The 18,082-nt window shown below is 48.3% G+C and overlaps 1 protein-coding gene and 1 pseudogene across 1 annotated transcript in view; both read right to left on the minus strand.

Moving 5' to 3' along the window:
* Window positions 1–6,916: 6,916 nt before the first annotated feature.
* GRIK5 (glutamate ionotropic receptor kainate type subunit 5) overlaps window positions 6,917–18,082 on the minus strand; it is a 28,517-nt gene continuing 17,351 nt past the window's right edge. The window contains exons 13-19 of the mRNA XM_066638113.1: window positions 17,827–17,936; window positions 16,646–16,819; window positions 15,455–15,620; window positions 12,525–12,750; window positions 11,416–11,544; window positions 8,691–8,812; window positions 6,917–7,273 (exon numbers count right to left, since the gene is read on the minus strand). Of these exons, the coding sequence (XP_066494210.1) occupies window positions 6,917–7,273; window positions 8,691–8,812; window positions 11,416–11,544; window positions 12,525–12,750; window positions 15,455–15,620; window positions 16,646–16,819; window positions 17,827–17,936 (1,284 nt within the window). The remainder of the gene's footprint in view (window positions 7,274–8,690; window positions 8,813–11,415; window positions 11,545–12,524; window positions 12,751–15,454; window positions 15,621–16,645; window positions 16,820–17,826; window positions 17,937–18,082) is intronic.
* Window positions 7,901–8,019, minus strand: LOC136661806 (5S ribosomal RNA; annotated as a pseudogene).

Genomic DNA, 18,082 nt, shown 5'->3' on the forward strand with positions numbered 1-18,082 from the left:
TCGGCCCATCCATGAGGCAGGCTGAGGTGGTCACCTCAAGCAGCAGATTGGTAGGGGACACTCATTTTTGCCCACCCACTTGCCTCTATTGCGCCTCTTCCCACTTGGGAAAAGGAGAGGAAGGTTGCAATCCTTTCCACACTTACCTGAGGGTAAACCCCATTAGCTCTAATGGCACTTACTTCTTAGTAGACATGCATAGGTTTGGGCTTGAAATGTGGAGGTGAGTGCTGGACTCGCAGTTTGGGAACCAGTGGGTTAGTGTTACACATTTGGTTCTGTGTTTGAATGCAACGTGTATATAACATGTCAAGCTACGTCTCTGCATATAGGGCTATCTGAGCACATACATAACTATGGAAGTATTTGATCCTAGACAGTTGTTAACTTTGTTAAGGAGTCTGTGTGGTCAAATATGCTTCGAAAGAGGACTGGCCCACCTATGAGGACCCACCTCCCTGCCTTCACTGGGCATTCTCCTTCCACTCCCTGGTATCAGAAAGGAAGAGGGGCATACAGGCACTCTTGTTACTCTCTTCTCCTCCAAACTTCCTTTCCCACTTCAGTCCTCTCTTCCTTTTCAAGTTCAGGAAGCAGGAGGAAGAATAGATCCCATGCCACCAGTGTGTGTGTGTGTGGGGGGGATAGCGTTTGGTGTATCACCTTAGGCCAGCCTTTTTCAACTACTGTGCCATGGCACACTGGTGTACCATGAATGGTCTGTAGCTGTGCTGTGCGAGTTTGGGGGAGGGTCATTTATTAGTAGGGCCATGAGGGCATGTGAGCCCCCCCACCAATAGCATGGTGTGCCTTGTCAGTTGTAAAAAAAACTGATGGTGTGCCTTGACAATTTTAGTACCTTGTCAGTGTGCCATGAGATGAAAAAAAAGAAGTTGAAAATCACTGCCTTAGGCATAAAGAGGTCTTAGGCCTACTCTACTCCCAGACTACTGGAGAGCAGAAGGTCCCTGCAAGAGTACAAAAGTGGGCTATCCCTCCCATGGGGCATCAGGAAACTGGCACAAGCCATTCTTGTGAGATGGCTCAATGGATTGCTGTTGAGTCACCCTATTTGGCCCAGAGACACATTTTTTCTTCCCAGATGAATTTGCTAGTTATTCTGTTTTAAAATGCTTGCTTTGCAGTGTGTGGTTTGGCTTGCCTCCGCAAGTCTCCCCCAGGAATTTGCTTTGGAAAAAACCCTCCCGGCATGAACCTGCTCTCCCATGTGGCATCTGGCAGTGTGCGCTGACTGTGAAAGGCTGGGAGGATGGACAGTCCAGCCTCACAGAGGTCCATACCTCACCTCTGGGAGATGTGCGTAATAAGGGCGGGCTCTTGCTAAATCAGGCCCACTCCGTTTCAAGAGCGAACATGAAAGCCACCGAACCAACATTACATACAGAAAAGGAACCAGAGAAACAAGAAAAACTGCTCATTTGGTACCCTGTAATTATGAAACCTACATTCTCAGGATGGAATGTCAGCCACTAGAAATTGGACGGGGAGTCAAAGCTTCCACTGCTCCCTTCCCCTCAGGATGTCATTACAACACATTTCAGGAAGAGGGCACCACCTGGTGTTAGAAAGTTGAACTAAAAGGTGCTCTGCCCTGCAAAGGAAGGGTAAGTACTTTGGGAGCGTTGTGCCAGATTCCCCATCCCAGCTTCACTTAGATAACTTAGGTCCACTTTAAGTTACTTAATTTCCCCCTTTTTCCCCCCCAACAATGGCCCTAATCCTGCAGAAAGCACCACTGGACCCACCACAAGGAGAGCTTACCTGTTCAACCTGCAGAGGTCCTCCTTCCTCCACTCCCCCACCAGCAGTTTCTCCAGCTGCTGCTGCAACACCTTGGATCCCAGCAGCTCCTGGGTATGGCAATCACACACCAACCTCCAGTAGTCTCAGTCCATTCAGTCCAACCTCCTTCCTTCCTTCCTTCCAATTTCTCAGTCTCTCCAAATTCCTTCCAGCCTCTCCAACCTTCTTCCTTCCATACCCTTTTCCTTCCTCCAGGTGCTGCTTTTATCCCTGAGCCCTTGTTGCCTCCAAGTGGCTGCAGCTGTACAGCACACTCACTGCGCTCTAATGCCCTGGTTTTAACCCCATGCTTCCTAGATCTGCCAGGGCAAGGGGTACACCCTATCTCCTTGAGAGATCTTGGACAGTGCTATTACAGGAAGGCCAAAGTCTAGTGTGCAAAACGTGGGGGAAACCATTACTTTAAAAAAAATCAATTTGTTTTAAAGAATAAGCTCTTTTTAAAGGCCTTCTATTTTTAGAAGCAAAACATATCAAGAGACTGTAGTTCAGTGGAATAGCATCTGCTGCGTATATGGGAGGTCACAGGTTCAGTTCCTGGCAGCCCCAAGTGGAGCAGAGGAAAGAGCCTTGCTTCAAATCCTGGAGCACTACTGTGTTGACAGTCTTAAAGAAAATGAACCAAGGGTCTGGCTTTATATAAGGTTGCCTTCTATGTCATGCACAAAAGATATTAATATTTGGTTGGCAACCTTCAGTCTCGAAAGACTATGGTATAAGCCTACAGCACCCAGTATTCCCAGGTGGTCTGATAGTAATTGTTACCTTGCACATGCCTGATCTTGAAAGCTAAGCAGGGTCAGGCCTGGTTAGTACTTGGATGGGAGACCGCCTGGGAACATTGGGTGCTGTAGGCTTATACCATAGTCTTTTGAGACTGAAGGTTGCCAACTATTAATGTTTATAGTTAATTATCATGAAATCCGGTATCACCTGCCTTTGAGCACAAGCCTATGCATGTCTACTCAGAAGTAAGTCCCATTTATTTCAATGGGACTCACTCCCAGGTAAGTATAGGATTCAACCTTTTGCCTTCCTGACTTTTCTGCTCCTTGGATTCCAAAAAAAGGAAGAGGGGATTGGAAAAACGTGAGAGGAAAAGAGAGGAACATCTTCAATGTTCAAGGCCTCCCTCTTCCTCTCCTCTACACTTCCTCCTCCCCTCCATTCATCTCTTCCTTTTCAAATCCAGGAAGTGGGAGGAAGAGCAGTCAAGGGGGGGGCAACTGGTTGATGAGCTTTTGGCATGGCAAATGTAGCGTAAGCAGCATTTGTCATACAGCCTCAAGTGCCGGGAGGCGCTGGGCTGGCCCTGCTTCATGTGAACCCACAAGCCACCATCCAAAACAAAATCACATGAAATCTTGCCTTTTATGAAACGAAAGACAGATAATGTTTTATACCCCTATGCGTTTCCTTACTAGATCAGATGACATATTTTGTTACAGTGAGCACACCAAAATGGGGAGGGGGGGAGCTTGCTCCATCCTGTGCAGAAGCATTATTTAATTGCAAATCAACATGACTTAATGGCTGTGCCAATCAATAAAAATGTCCCTCTGTCGTCAAGACCAGAAACGAGAACTGGCAGGAAGACTAAAATCAATGGTTTAAATGGAGGCTTTCTTCTTCATGACTGAAACAATCTCAGACACTGGGACACTTCATTCTGAAATGCATAGGTCAAAACCGTAAGGCTTTCTTCGACTCGCATTTTGTACATTTTTCCTCTCTACATCCCAGACCATATTGTGGCTAAAACTGAGAGCCACTGTGTTGCACTGCGCCCCGGTTAGCAGTCAGCTTCTAAGAGGGCACATCAAAATTGTTTTGCATGGGTGGTCATGAAGCCGCCCTCCACCACTGACTGGACACCAAATGACTCATCACTGGTGCGTCCAGGAGCCTCAGGAAGCAGACTGGCAAGGGAGCACCTGTCTACCCCCTCCAGCCCTCCTCCTCTTCCCACACCCTAGATTTGAAGAGGGGGAACTGAGTGGAGTGGTGGGCCACTCATGTCCCCCTTTTCCTTCCCAAATGGGAAGAGGAGCAGCAGTTGGTTCAGTGCCAGGAAGTTTTGACCCAATCCTGTGTGAACTTCTCACCACTCCCCCTCCCCCCAAAAAAGGCAGTCCAAAGAGGAGAAATATCAGTGTAACAGATTTGTCCCACACATCACTGCCAATGGTCTTGTCCCAGGTGTACCCTCACAAGACCACAGGTGCCACAAAAAGCAAGCAGCTTTACCTGAGATGGACTGATGGAAATTGAGTTTAATTCAGATGTTGGCCTTTTTATTTGAGGAGACACAGTGCCAAACCAGGTGCTATTTTCACATACAAGTGGTCCCTGCCTTTGCCAACATAACAGGGAATGCAGGACCACAAGGTACCAATGTGTGAGGACTGGTGGGCAGGAGGAGTTTAGGTGAGACTGGTTTGCACCAGCTGCTGGCCAAGCTTCCAGCCTCAGAATTTGCCAGGTGGAACAAGTCAAAACCGAGGTAAACACCCCACTCCCAACCCCTTTCACCACACAGATGTGCCCCCTCCCCAGTACCCACATTAGTGAAATAAAGGAGAAATGGGCTTTAGAACCAAATGTGTCCATGAGATGTTTACTTTGGCTCTTAGACCTCAGAAAGAAAAGGTGGACAATGTTCTGCCAACCTGCCTGAAGCTAACTGACCAAGGAAACTGAAGAAATATGTGCATTAAACATTATGCATGGAGAAGAATATTAGGACAAGAGTCTAAAGAAACCTTTGCTTTGTTCAGTGCTTTAGCATGTTGCTGGCTCATTATATTTTATTTTGGGCATTTTCCGGAGTTCAACTTGGCAAGAAGAATTAAAACAAAAAAAATTGAATTTAGAACAGTTTCTCCTCAGTCTTAAAGACTGACAATGTGCTAAATTGTTCCCGATACATTTGGGATGAAAAGTATCACATCTTTAAAAAAAGAGAGAGAGAGAGAGAGACAGAGAGAGAAGAGAAAGTCATTTCTATTTGTAGTTTCCTGTACAGGGATGTAATTAGTCTATAATCTATCTCCCTTTTTGACTGAGACATCCAATGGAATGTAAATCAGAAATCTGTCAAAAATTTAACATAAACCTCAAAGTTTTCATGTCTTGAACCTGCCCACATAGGAAACTAGAGGCAGAGGACTGTTAGTGCCTGAGGCAGGACACAAATGTGGTGCCCCGCACAAGACCCAGTGGCAAAAATACAGTAATAGTAAAAAAAGAGAAATATTTGAACATTTGCTGCTCTTAAAATGATGGGGGTCTCTCCACCCTGCTTAGAATTGAGGCCAAATGGGTTTGAAATGCCTGTTCTTTAGTAGCTCTCTGTGCTTTTTAATGTTTTAACATGCATTTTGTTAATGCACTCTTAGCATCTATGTGCATCAATACATTCTGAATGCTATAATAATTGTAAGGTCTATGAGTTTTCACCAAGGAAGAACAAACATGATGATAAACCCTTGGTCTGCATTGCTCACCAGCCTGGAGGAGCTCTTTGGGGGTGTTTCCCAGTTCTACCTGGAGATGTTATCGGGGATTGGGCGAAGGCGTTCTACAGTGCCAAGTAGGGGGGCTTTCTCTCTCTCTCAGACACAGAGCTTCAGCTGTGCCTTGTTGACCTAAAGAAATGCATCGTGCTTCTTACAAGTTCTTGTGTGACCACAGTGAGTCAAGCAAATACAAGTGAAAAACAACAGGCGGTGGTGTGTGGATGTAGGGGGGAGTGCACATGTGGGCATCAAGCATGTGTGGATACCAGGGAGTTCCCCCCCCGCCCCCGACACTGAAAGAATGATCTGCTCCCATCACTAGCATAAAAGAATCAAGTATTTTCACGTTTATTTGTCTTTTGGGGTTGCCACTAAAGTCTCCAGTTTTTGGCTTCTATAGAAATTTCTCCAAAAAAAGAAAACAAACCAAAAAAATAATTAAAAGAATAAACAAAAATTTAAAAAAGACAGACAAGATGCTGTGGGGACGGGCCCCACAGACCCCTCCTTGCTCTCTGCCATCTTCTGCTCGCAGGGTCCTGTGCAGTTTGCTTCCCCACCCCATGCCCAAGAGCTGGGTTTCTTTTACCTCTGTTGGCTTCTTCCACTTGCGTCCTTCACAACTTGGCCCTGTTTGCTTCCGGCTTTGTGTGTTAAAAGTGTGGAATCCAACGGGCGCCGCAGTTTCTCCTAAGGCGGCTTAGTTGATCATTGAGAAACCCTGAGTTCAACCCCAGACCCCAAAGCATGGGTAGCCCAGTTTTCTTACCCCACACCTTTACTCGTCTTATGATGGGATGGGGGGGCCTCCTTTCTGCTACATGTTTTTCTTACAGGGATTCCACCCTTTACCCCCCTCCCCCCCAAACACACACACAAAGAGGGCTCCAAGCACACAGCCACTGCCCTCAAATATGTGTCATTTCCCAGCATCCCAGAGGCACATTGCAGAGGGCAATGTAGCATTTTCTCCCCTTTGGTGCACCTGCTTGAGCAATCCCATCCAGGTGAAGGGATGGGGGGACCACATAAACGGGTCTCCAAGGGGAGGAGTCAGCTGCACTGTGGAAGGGCAAGTAGGAGTCAGAACGGGCAAGGTTGACATAAGGGACGGACTCTGCCGGGTGGAGATATCTGCAGAGTAGTTGTCCCACAAAAGGTGGATATAGGCTCTGGTGTGGATCTCTTTTTCCCCATAGCAAGTGGGTTCTGGAGTCTATCTTCCCCCAGTGTCAAAGATTAGGCAGGCACAGGTCTATCAATGGCAAGGATCAATGGAGAGTGGGGGAGTGTCTCTTCCCCCCAAGGAGCGGGGATTAGAAAGGGACTCTCTCCTTGGATTTCAGGGAGAGGTCTGGATTATTCTCTCCAAAACACTGGGGGGGGGGGGAGGCTGCAAGGATTTCATTCCCCCTCCCCACAAAGGGCAAGGGACTCTGCCAGGGGGGATCCCCCACAGGCCTGGGTCCCTGTGTTCAGGGCATACGCATAGCGTACATGTCTAATAGCAGACACCTCCGCCAGAGAGCGAAGGCAGGGCCGAGGTGGGGGGAGCAGTAAGCAAGTGGGGAGGGTCACTCCTGCTCACTCAGTTCCCGGGGGACTCCCCGTCGTGGAGTGCCCTCCTCAGGAGGCGGGGGGCCCCGGGGCGGTGGGGGGGCTCCCCGAAGAGTCTGGATACGTCGGCACTCGTGGCAGATGCGAACGTGGGTGCAAGGCCGGGGGGGCTCCTCCAGGAGCCGCTGTGGGCCGGGCTCTGACACAAGAGTCCCCGAGTAGAGCTTGCCGTTGCTGAGGCGCATCTCACGGACAGAGCGCAGCGACAGGGCCCCTCGAGTCATGTAGTGCCGGCGCCGGCGGCGGGAGCGGGTTGGCTTGCGGCAAGAAACAGCATGGCGAAGCTCTCGCAGCATCTCCTGGCAAACCGAGATCTGCAGGACGGAGGGAAAGTACTGTGAATCATAACTAGGGAGTGATCTTGCCCCCCCCCCCACATGCTCTTGGCCTGTGAAGACCTAAACATGGGATGTGAATACAAAAAGAAGAGGGGACACTTCCCTTTCCCAAACTTAGGCGGGGTCTGGACAGGAAGTCCTGGTGGTTGGTAACCTTCAGTCTGGAAAGACTATAGTATAAGCCTACAGTACCCGGTATTCCCAGGCGGTCTCCCATCCAAGTACTAACCAGGCCTGACCCTGCTTAGCTTCCGAGATCAGACAAGATCAGGCATGGAAAGACTATGGTATAAGCCTACAGCACCTGGTATTCCCAGGCGGTCTCCCATCCAAGTACTAACCAGGCCTGACCCTGCTTAGCTTCCCAGATCATGGTATAAGCCTACAGCACCCGGTATTCCCAGGCGGTCTCCCATCCAAGTACTAACCAGGCCTGACCCTGCTTAGCTTCCGAGATCAGACAAGATCAGGCATGGAAAGACTATGGTATAAGCCTACAGCACCTGGTATTCCCAGGCGGTCTCACATCCAAGTACTAACCAGGCCTGACCCTGCTTAGCTTCCGAGATCAGACAAGATCAGGCATGGAAAGACTATGGTATAAGCCTACAGCACCTGGTATTCCTAGGCGGTCTCCCATCAAAGTACTAACCAGGCCTGACCCTGCTTAGCTTCTGAGATCAATGAGATCAGGCGGGTGCAGGGTAACAGTTGCTGCAGGCCTAATTTGGCCCTTCCTGCTTTTTTTTATATGGGTCAGCCTCCAAAGGGGTGCCCACTTTCTCCCCCTGCCCTGCTTTGGTTACCCAGAGGGAACAGAGGTTTGTAGAGGAAGTGGAATCTGTGAGAACCGGCTTGCCCCAATAGCAGATCATTTGGAGAAAGGCCTGGCCCATAAACCCTCACTATCTGAGCAAACTGGACCTCCGGGAAAACCAGCAATTGGCTTGCAACAGAGGTCTATTTGGATGATGCATCTGAGGCAGCATCATTCACGTGTGACTAGATCCATGTACACCCACCCATCCATCCATCCACACACACACACACACACACACACACACACACACACACACACACACACACACCCCCGGAACGACATTCTTCTTCTTGTCATCATGTGCAGTTCATCCAAACCGCCTCATCTCGCACAGCTTTTAGTACTACACGTATTGGAACTGTAGGCAGGTGGGGCTGGCCAAGACGTATCATGCAAACCAGCCCACGCATTTCTGTGCTTCCTTTTGCTTCATCCCACATGGGAGACTCCCGATTCTCCTTGTGGCCCACTGACAACATTCCTGGCTTCATTCTTAACAGACCCGGTTTATACTTGTCGGCAAGGTCCTGTCTCCGCAGCTTCTTTTTCTGACCTTCCCATCCCATGCCTCACCTCCTCGTGTTCAGCTGAGCGGCGAGTGGCCCACACAAACTCCATGACAGCCACGAAGACCGCAATGATGAGCCCACAGATAAGCACCACAAAAATGCCACCAATGTTCTCCATGCCCAGCCCTGAAGGAAGAATTAAAAGGGTAAGGTCAGAAAAGATGCGATGGCAATTTTGAATGCCACCATCTATGCGCATTTTTTCCTAGTTCTTTTTTGCCCCATTCATCCTCTTACAACATGAGAACAAATGACTAAACTAGCTTTGGTTTCTAGTGTGCACATGCCCTAAAGCAAAAATGAAAAAATGCAGTGTGCACATAACACCACATTCAGAAGCCCGGGAGATGGCAGCAAACTGCAGGTTCTTCTCAGCTGTGGTGCCATGCATCTGGGATCAGCTACCAGACCTGACAGCAGCCTCCTCACTATATGGTCTCCAGTGGGGTTTGAAGAACCACCTGTTTCTCCTGGCCTTTGGGGAGGGGGGCTATTCCAAAGGGACCCTTTCTTAACTTCTAGGGCTGCTTTTACATTATTTTACATGCTAATCTATTTTTTTTATTATTGTTATTTGAAAATAGTTTTTATGGCTTTTATTTTAACATTTTATCCTGATGATTTTATGTTCGCATGTTTATGTTCTGTGATGCTTTGGGTTTCTAGAAAAGTGGTATAGAAATCCTTTAACTAAATAAATAGCTGCTGTCAGAAATCTTAGCAGTTGTCTTTTCTACCTCTACTGAAATGGGGATGCACCAAATCCATGACAGAATGCAGCAGACCAAACGGGAAAGGTGCTCCAGTCACTGAATAAATAATTCCTGATGTGCTCTGCTGATCTTTGCCAGCAGGTAATCTTTAAAAGCAATAAAAACCCAGGCTGAGAATATTTTTTTTACATTCAACCCAAAAGAAGAGAGTCAGAGTTAATTAAACATGACAAGGGAATGTACTACTGTGCTTCCATCTTTTTTTTTTTTTCTAATGGCAGCTGTGGGAATCCCCAGTTCATATCAGAACAGGGGTGTGCAGGAAGAGAGGGTTTAACCCATTCCCACATCTTTGTTCTCTCAACAAATATCCCCCTCACTGCTGTTTGTTTTTGAATATTCTTTTCTTCCCAGGGCAGCTCCAAGGGGACTATTTTTGCCAAGTAAAGAGCAGAGGGGAAAAGCACTAGACTCCCCTCCCCCATTCAGTAGGACCAATTTGTATTGCACACCCCATGGCTATTTTTCAAAATGTTAACTGACAGATGCAAAGAAGCATCGCCTCCAGTTTGACCCTCGTTTGCTGAACGGTTAGAACCAGTACTCCATTTCCTTCTGACAAGAAAACTAAGCAGGGGACCTGTGTTGAAGGGTTGCATGGTATCTTTTCTGTCTGTTCTGTTGCCACCAGAGGCCGCTTAGCCCAGCCTCTCAGCACTCCAGCCCAATACAAACTTCTAGGAAACAAACATTTGCTGCTTACAGTACACTACGAAGCAAACCCACATTTCATTCCTAAAACCTCCCAAAGCCTGACCTCATCTGCATAATCGTTGGACACCCTATAGCAGTGTTGGCGAACCTATGGCACGCGTGCCAGAGAGGGCACTCCAGCCGTCTCTGTGGGCACGCGCGCTGAGCCAGGCAGCCTGGAGAGGGGCGCTGAAGCTGCTGTCACTCTAAAGAAAACGGAGGCTCTCTCTGAGACTCCCTGTGTGGGGAGGGCGGGCTGCTTCCCTCCGCCCCTGAGCTCACTGCCCTCCTCTCCCTTCGCTCCGTTGCCCCCACCTGCCCCGAGTTGGTTTCCCTTTTCAATTTTGCCTGCCCCGCAGGCTTCAGGTTCCTTTTTTTCCCCTCCCCAACTCTCCAGCAGGCTCAGCCAATCAGCATCCAGCAGGCTCCTGGCTTTTTCCTTTGGAATGGCTCAGGGCCCTTCACTGGCTGACCACCAGCCAATCCTGAGCCGCCTTCCTCCTCAGCCATTGCGAGCCCTTGCAGCCCGCCTTTCCCGGAGCAGGTCCCCACTCAGTGCAAGGAGAGGCTTTTCCTGCACAGCGCAGGCACAGCTGGGGGTGAGCAGCGCAGACAGAGACAAGTCCTGCCTGTCTACTCAGAAGTAAACCCCATTACAGTGGATGAGGCTTACTCCCAGGAAAGAGTGGCTGGGATTGCAACCTTGGAGCCCGCTCCTGTGCGTGTCTACTCAGAAGTAAGCCCCATTAGAGTAAATGAGGCTTTCTCCTAGGAAAGAGTGGCTGGGATTGCAGCCTTAGAGCCCACTTCTGTGGGTGAGGTTTTAAAAAAAATATATATTTTATTGTTTGAGAAAATGAGCAGTGGCAAGGTCTTGCAGCCACCCCCTCCCTGCCAATATTCCTTTACCCAGCATGTAATTAGTCTGTGGAACTCTTTGCCACAGGAAGCAGTGATGACAACTTGCCTAGATGCCTTTAAGAAGGGACTGGACAAATTTCTAGAGGAAAAGTTCATTATGGGTTACAAGTAATAGTAGGTAAAAGATGTTAATGTGTGAGTTGTTTTTTCTAAACTAAAACCTCAGTATTCAGGTTAAATTGCCGTGTTGGCACTTTGCGATTAAAAAGTGGGTTTAGGGTTGCGGTTTGGGCACTCGGTTTCTTAAAGGTTTGCCATCACTGCCCTATAGGCTTGTCTCCATTTGCAATCTCAGTTTAGCAGCACCTTTGGCTTCCCCTCCCTTAACCCATGTCCACTGACCTTTGGCCCGGTGGTCCTCCTCTTTAGGACACTTGCTCCCCTCCCACCATTTGCGTTTCAGGATTTCCAAGCGGTTGTTCTCCTGAAGCTGAAGGATAGCAAGCGTGATCTCATCCCTGAAGGGGGAACCTGCAGCGTGCCAAGAGATAAACACAACACATGATAGCCGATCCTTATGATTTCATCCCCCATTAGTCCATCCCACAAAGAAGATATGCCAAATCCAGCATTTGTGCAGGAGTTTACTGAGAGGTGTCCTGACAATAATTTACTGCTGCCTTTGAGTCTTATGTTCCATCTCCTATTTAGACTCAAGACTTGTCAGCATTTAGGATAAGCAAGACCAGGCTTTCAGGAGCTCAGTGGCTAAATGAAGCTGGAGCTCTCCGCAATAACTCAAAATCCCTCCACAGTCTATGCACTTACTCAAAAGCCCCACCTCCCAACTGCTTTTGAAAAGCCTCCCTTTAAAATCCACCTCTTGGTGATTTGCTTTCCGCTTTGTCCATCCCAAGTGTTGCAAAGCTAAGAATTATACACTGAAACTGACGTGAATGACATAAGCACGGTATCCCAAAAGAGATTTTTTTCTTGACTCTGAGTATACATAAGTACATGTACATACATGCAGGCAAACCAAGGGATTGTCCTATGCTGGTTTTGTGCTGCCACTTGCCAGTCAATTTCAAATGGACAAGTTGGCTCTCAACGAAGGTTCCTCATCAATCAATCAAACTGCTGCCCAGTTGAGCCCAAACATTATTTGCAGCTCTGTGTTTCAAATAACCCTCAAGGTTCAGGTCATCCCAATAAGAGGGCCCCAGACGCAGTCCCTCAAAGACTTCCTGGTTTGACCCTTCCCCATCATCCACTAAACCTCCAAGGAACCTTTGCTCTTACCCAATCCCAGTACACTAATGCTCCCTAATTTTCCACAATAAGCCTGCAGGTCTCAATTGTCTCAATTTTCATACAACACATAGCATTTTCATAAATAATAGGTTCATGATCGTATGCCCCCATGCCTGCACTAGTCTGTTGGTTCTTTTGGTTTTCCTGTTCCAACCACCCATACAAGTCATGGATCTGCTCCAGGCACTACTACTCACCCAGTGGCATGCCAATACCATAGCCCTTGGTGTCCAGGAGCCCCCCGATCTGTGTGAGGTTACAGTTGAGCCTCCGGTGATATTCATTCATAGTGCTCTCGAGCAGGAAGGCATATTTTGAATTCAGCACCCTGGCAATTCCCTCTTCTGTGCTCTTTACAAAAACGCTAGGCTGCTTTGAATGCATGTAATTCCACATCCGCTGGTATGTCTGGTACCGAGAATTCTGGGAGGGGGGGAGAGATGGGCAAAGGGGTGAGAGGGACAGGAAGCCAAGGTCATAATAAACAGCAAATATATTGCAAGGTAGTGTATTTTCATGGCTCTCTTTTTTCTGGTTTTTATTGGCAAAATGTCACTGTGACAGGCACTGAATGTATACACATGCAGTATGGATAAGTAAGACCTGTATGTTGCACAAAAATATACTGCACCCATCCACAGAGTTTTAGCTGTAGAAAACTATACACTGTCAAAGGAGATGAGCAGATTTGGGTCCCGTTGCAATGCCTGGTTTTTTAGCCATTCACTTCTATGGAGGAAACTACCCTCAGGGATATCAAGGGGGCAAGGGTTAAACCAGACCCTGGTGACCCCAATGTTGGGGTGATAAGATTTGCTCTCTCTCTCTCTTTCTCTCTCTCTCTTAAGTGCAGCCCCAGAATTTAACACATATACTTTGCCCCACAGAAGTCAATGGAGGCCTCTGGAAACTGAGCCTACTGATCTGTGTTCCATCCCTCCACCTGCATAGCTCCATCCCAAACCCTATTTCTTCTTGACCTGTTTTGGAGTGGGGTGGGGGCTATTTTGCTCTTTAATTAAAGCCAAGGTTCTCAACCATCTGTATAGAACAATTCCATGATTTGCAAGCTGTCCCTCTTGATGGAGAGGGAGGCAGCAATTTGCTGGGGTGGGTAGGTTTGATGTCAAGACAGAAAAGGATCTGGAGGGCCCTGAGGTGGGTGAGGCGGTGGCTTCAGATCAGTGGGAATGAAGTGGGCTTTCCTTCCTGCCACCTTCTTTATTGATTGATTTCCCTTCATTAACATCTCCTAGAGACTGCTGGTTACTGTGGAGACAGGTTGCCAGAGCGACCGAGAGCAGGATGGACTGGGGGGGGGGGCAAAGGCCTGAAGAGACTGGTCACTGCCACCTTAGCTACTGTTGTCATGGAAACCTCCAGCCCTGACCTTCCCCACAGTCCCCCTCCTGCTACCAGTGAGCTACTGGTAGTGTGTTCAGACTCTCCATGAATGCAGCCTCCTGCCCCCAACCCTGAGAGTACTGTGAATATTTTCCAAGGATAGGCCAATGGGCCCAATGATGTATCAGAAGGAAAGACTGGGGTCTTTTTTTTTTTTTTTTTTTTGCAAGCCTGGATTCATGGGCGAGTGGAAACAGGTCTGCAGGGGGGTCTCTGCAGTGGAAAATTGAGCCCACACGTGAGAATGTGTTGGGTAAGACAGATAAACAGATGAAAGTCATCTCAGTCATTCTCTGAGCCCTGAAGAGGCTATGGGGAAATTCAGAAGGAAAGTAAAAATAGCCAGGGGATAAGGAGAAAGGTAAGAGCCTCAGCGTACCATGTTCTACAGTAGCTATGAGGGCAATAAGAATAAAAGAACATAAGAACAGCCCCGCTGGATCAGGCCAAGGGCCCATCTAGTCCAGCTTCCTGTATCTCACAGTGACCCACCAAATGCCCCAAGGAGCACACCAGATAACAAGAAGACCTGCAAGGCTTCCTGGGAATTGTAGTTAAGAACATAAGAACAGCCCCGCTGGATCAGGCCATAGGCCCATCTAGTCCAGCTTCCTGTATCTCACAGTGCCCCACCAAATGCCCCAGGGAGCACAACAGATAACAAGAGACCTGCAAAGCTTCCTGGGAATTGTAGTTAAGAGCATAAGAACAGACCCGCTGGATCAGGCCATAGGCCCATCTAGTCCAGCTTCCTGTATCTCACAGTGCCCCACCAAATGCCCCAGGGAGCACACCAGATAACAAGAAGACCTGCAAGGCCTCCTGGGAATTGTAGTTTAGAACATAAGAACAGCCCCACTGGATCAGGCCAAGGGCCCATCTAGTCCAGCTTCCTGTATCTCACAGTGCCCCACCAAATGCCCCAGGGAGCACACCAGATAACAAGTGACCTGCATCCTGGTGCAATGACACCGGGTAAAGAGGACAGGGTTTCTCTTGCCCCTCTTGGTGGTCTGGAAGAGGGAATATGGGTGGGGGGGCAGCTTGTCCTATAAGGCTCTCAGAAACAGCATCAGCCAAAATTCCCTCTTTCCCCCAATTAATCACAAGGCACCAGGGACGCTTTGCAGCTGGCCACTTCTGCAGAATGGTTGGTGCAAAGGTTTGAGTGCCCCAGAAGTGGAACCCCCTGTCTTGGACAACCATCTTCCGTTCTAGGGGGGTAGAGGATGGTGTTGATTGCCTCAGAGGCGAGGGGAAGGCACTCTCAATATGCTCAGATGCAACACCTGATTTATTGCTTCTTTCTATGTTTTTGGCTCTGGAAAAGGGTTCCAGAACTAAACCCTGCCAAATTCTGGCTCAAGTGAAGGCTTATCCCTAGGAATAGTCTTTAGGAAGGGTTCTTGTGTAGCAGTTCTGGTGAAAAGTGTCACATCAGAGCTGAAAATCCAGGCAAGTCAAAGCCAGCAGAAATAAACAAAACAGAAGAACAGAATCTGACACTGGGAACTTCTGCATGCAAAGCATGAGCTATGAACTCCTTCTTCCTACGAAGCCCCTGCCATCTGCCCCCAGTACTGCTATATTGTCTTATAGTGTCTCTGTACTTGCAACTCTTAAGTTGCAAGGAGGAGCCCCGAGAAAAGCAGACAGTGAAACAGTTTAGGAAAGAGGCAGCTGGGAAGAGCCCAGCCACGTGGGCGAGGAGTGCATCTCTCACTTGGAAGAAAGTCATCGTGGAGCCGGCATGGATGGTGCCATATTCAATGTTGGTTTGGTCAGCCAAGTCGTCGGCCGATTCAATGGGCACCTCCATCCGCTGCACAGTCAGGAAGGCAGCAAGGTTGGCTGTGTAGGAGGAGATGATGATCAAAGTGAACGCCCACCTGCAATAGTGGCAGCAGAGGAAAAGCCAGTTACGCACAAAAGCATGAATGAGGGTGTGGTTGCTCATTTTTCCAGAGAGACAAAAAAAATGTTCTTATTTACTCCAAAGGTGAGGATAAGAGTGACTGCTTAATTCATAAAAAGAGAAGAGTGCCATGGCTGAAACTTGCTTAGATGCTTGTTCCCCAAAACCCAGACACAGGAGGTCCTCAGTATCTGTGGGGGAACTGGTTCCACAACCCCTGTAAATGTCAAAATCTCAGATGCTGAAATCAGTGGAGGGCCAGGGCCACAGTGATGCAATACCTGGAGGTCAGACTGGGTCCTTTGGAGGTCACGTCAGCCTCCTCGGAAGGCCTCCTGGATGCGGCTGGAAACCATTTCTGGTTTGCATCGGTGACTTCCAATTGCATCTGGGAAGTGTTCTGAGGCCTCCTGAATGTGACTAAAAGTCGCCAATGCAAATTGGAAGTGATTTCCAGTTGCATCCAGGAGGTTTGACATCCAGAGATGCTCAGATCCTTATCCCAGATCCTTACCCCACGGATAAGGAGGGTCCACTCTATTTTCATTCCTTATTACAGTAAGACAGTTTGGATCTACTGGTGGGCATCTGGGCAATTAGCAATAGGTCAGCAAGAGTTCCTGACACCCAATTTTGTTAGAAAAAGCAAAAAAATAAAATAAAACGGCTCCCCCCTTCTAAAAGAGAATCCCTGATCTGTAGTCACTCAAATATAGATTTATATTTGCAGGTCACCCTGGTACATGGCTCAAGAGGTCAACCAGGCATCTGGCTCCATCTCCTGAGAAATAATTTTGTGCCTCGCCCAAAATTTTGCATATGTGTCTGACTGGTGGACTTTGGAGTTCTCAGGAGGTTCCTGAAGCCCAAAGTCTGCAGTAAAACACCCAAAACCTCCACAAAACACCAAGCAATTCAAAAAGATGAACTGCTCTTCTTGCAATTTATCTGGGGTTCCCTCCTCCTCAAGCTACTCATCAAGCCTCCATTGCTACTCACCAGACCCCACTGACACAGCGGGTAGACAAGGCCCGAGGCATGATCTCTGACCCCTGCTGCATAAAACCCCCAACAGGAAACCAGAGGCTGTTGCCAAGTGTGTACTGGTTCTCCAGGACATTGTGCCGCTCTCGGAGACAGGGGTGCGGATTGTACCATTCATAGGGGCTCAGCCTGCAGAATGAAAATGAAGAATGCATGAAACTTAACTTCCAAGTAAACATGTTCTCAGACTGAGGGTTCTAGAGGGGATTCTTACCACTCTCACTAAACTACCTGTTCCTTAAGTTCCTTAATGGAAGCCAAGAAAGAAAAACCAGTGTTTAAGGGATATTTTAGATCCAATCTTAAATATCTCTAGCCATGAACAAATGCCACAGGGATTTGAGTGGGTGTGAACCTTGACATTTACCACAACCTGCTACAAAGGTAACATTACATTCCTTTTCTGTTTGGGATTCTGCATGTATGTGTGAATGCACAAGTCTGCAATCGGGGCTACGCCTAAGCACACGTGGTAACTGTGAAGTCATAATTGCTTTAGGGAAGTCTATTTGTGTGACAAAACATAGGTAGCTGAAGGACAGACGACAAGCCCCTATAGCAGGGATACCCAAACCCCGGCCCTGGGGCCACATGCGGCCCTCAAGGTCTCTCAATGTGGCCCTCAGGGAACCCCCAGTCTCCAATGAGCCTCTGGCCCTCTGGAGATTTTTGAAGCCTGCACTGCCCCAACGCAACTGCTCTCAGCGTGAGGGTGGCTGTTCGACCTCTTGCGTGAGCTGTGGGATGAGGGCTTCCTACACCGCTTGCTGTTTCACGTCTGTGAAAGGAAAGGCCTTTCACGGCAGCAAAGGAAAGGCCAGCCTTGCTTTGTGCAAGGCCTTTTATAGGCCTTGAGCTATTGCAAGACCTTCATTCATTCATATAAGTTCATCTTTAATATATTCATTTATGTAAACTTATGTAAATTTATTCAAATTTTAAATGTAAATTATTTTTCTCCCCAGTCCCCAACACAGTGTCAGAGAGATTATGTGGCCCTCCTGCCAAAAACTTTGGACACCCCTGCCCTATAGGAACAGAGATGCTGGCTGTCTCGGCTATCTAGGTGGCCTCACTATGTCACATGCAAGTAAGTCAACTGTGGCTCCATGTCTGGGGAGGCAGGGACCACTTACCGGGCAGCTAGGAAGAGGACGCAGCTGACAGCAAGATATGCAAGGAGCATGAAAAGCCACACCGCTGGGGAAAAGGGGTCCAAGAAGGAGAAGTAGCCAGGCTTGCGTCCCTGTAAAGAAAAGCACCAGGACAGAGAAGAAGTTGATTGACCATCACATAGCCAGAAATGTGTCCTCTTCCCACTCAGAGTTTCACTAGGTCTAGCAAACTGCCACAGTCAGACGACAGTGGTTAAGTATGCCAGTGTCCTTGGAG

This window comes from Tiliqua scincoides, chromosome 10 (genome assembly GCF_035046505.1).
Source record: "Tiliqua scincoides isolate rTilSci1 chromosome 10, rTilSci1.hap2, whole genome shotgun sequence".
Lineage (NCBI taxonomy): Eukaryota > Metazoa > Chordata > Lepidosauria > Squamata > Scincidae > Tiliqua > Tiliqua scincoides.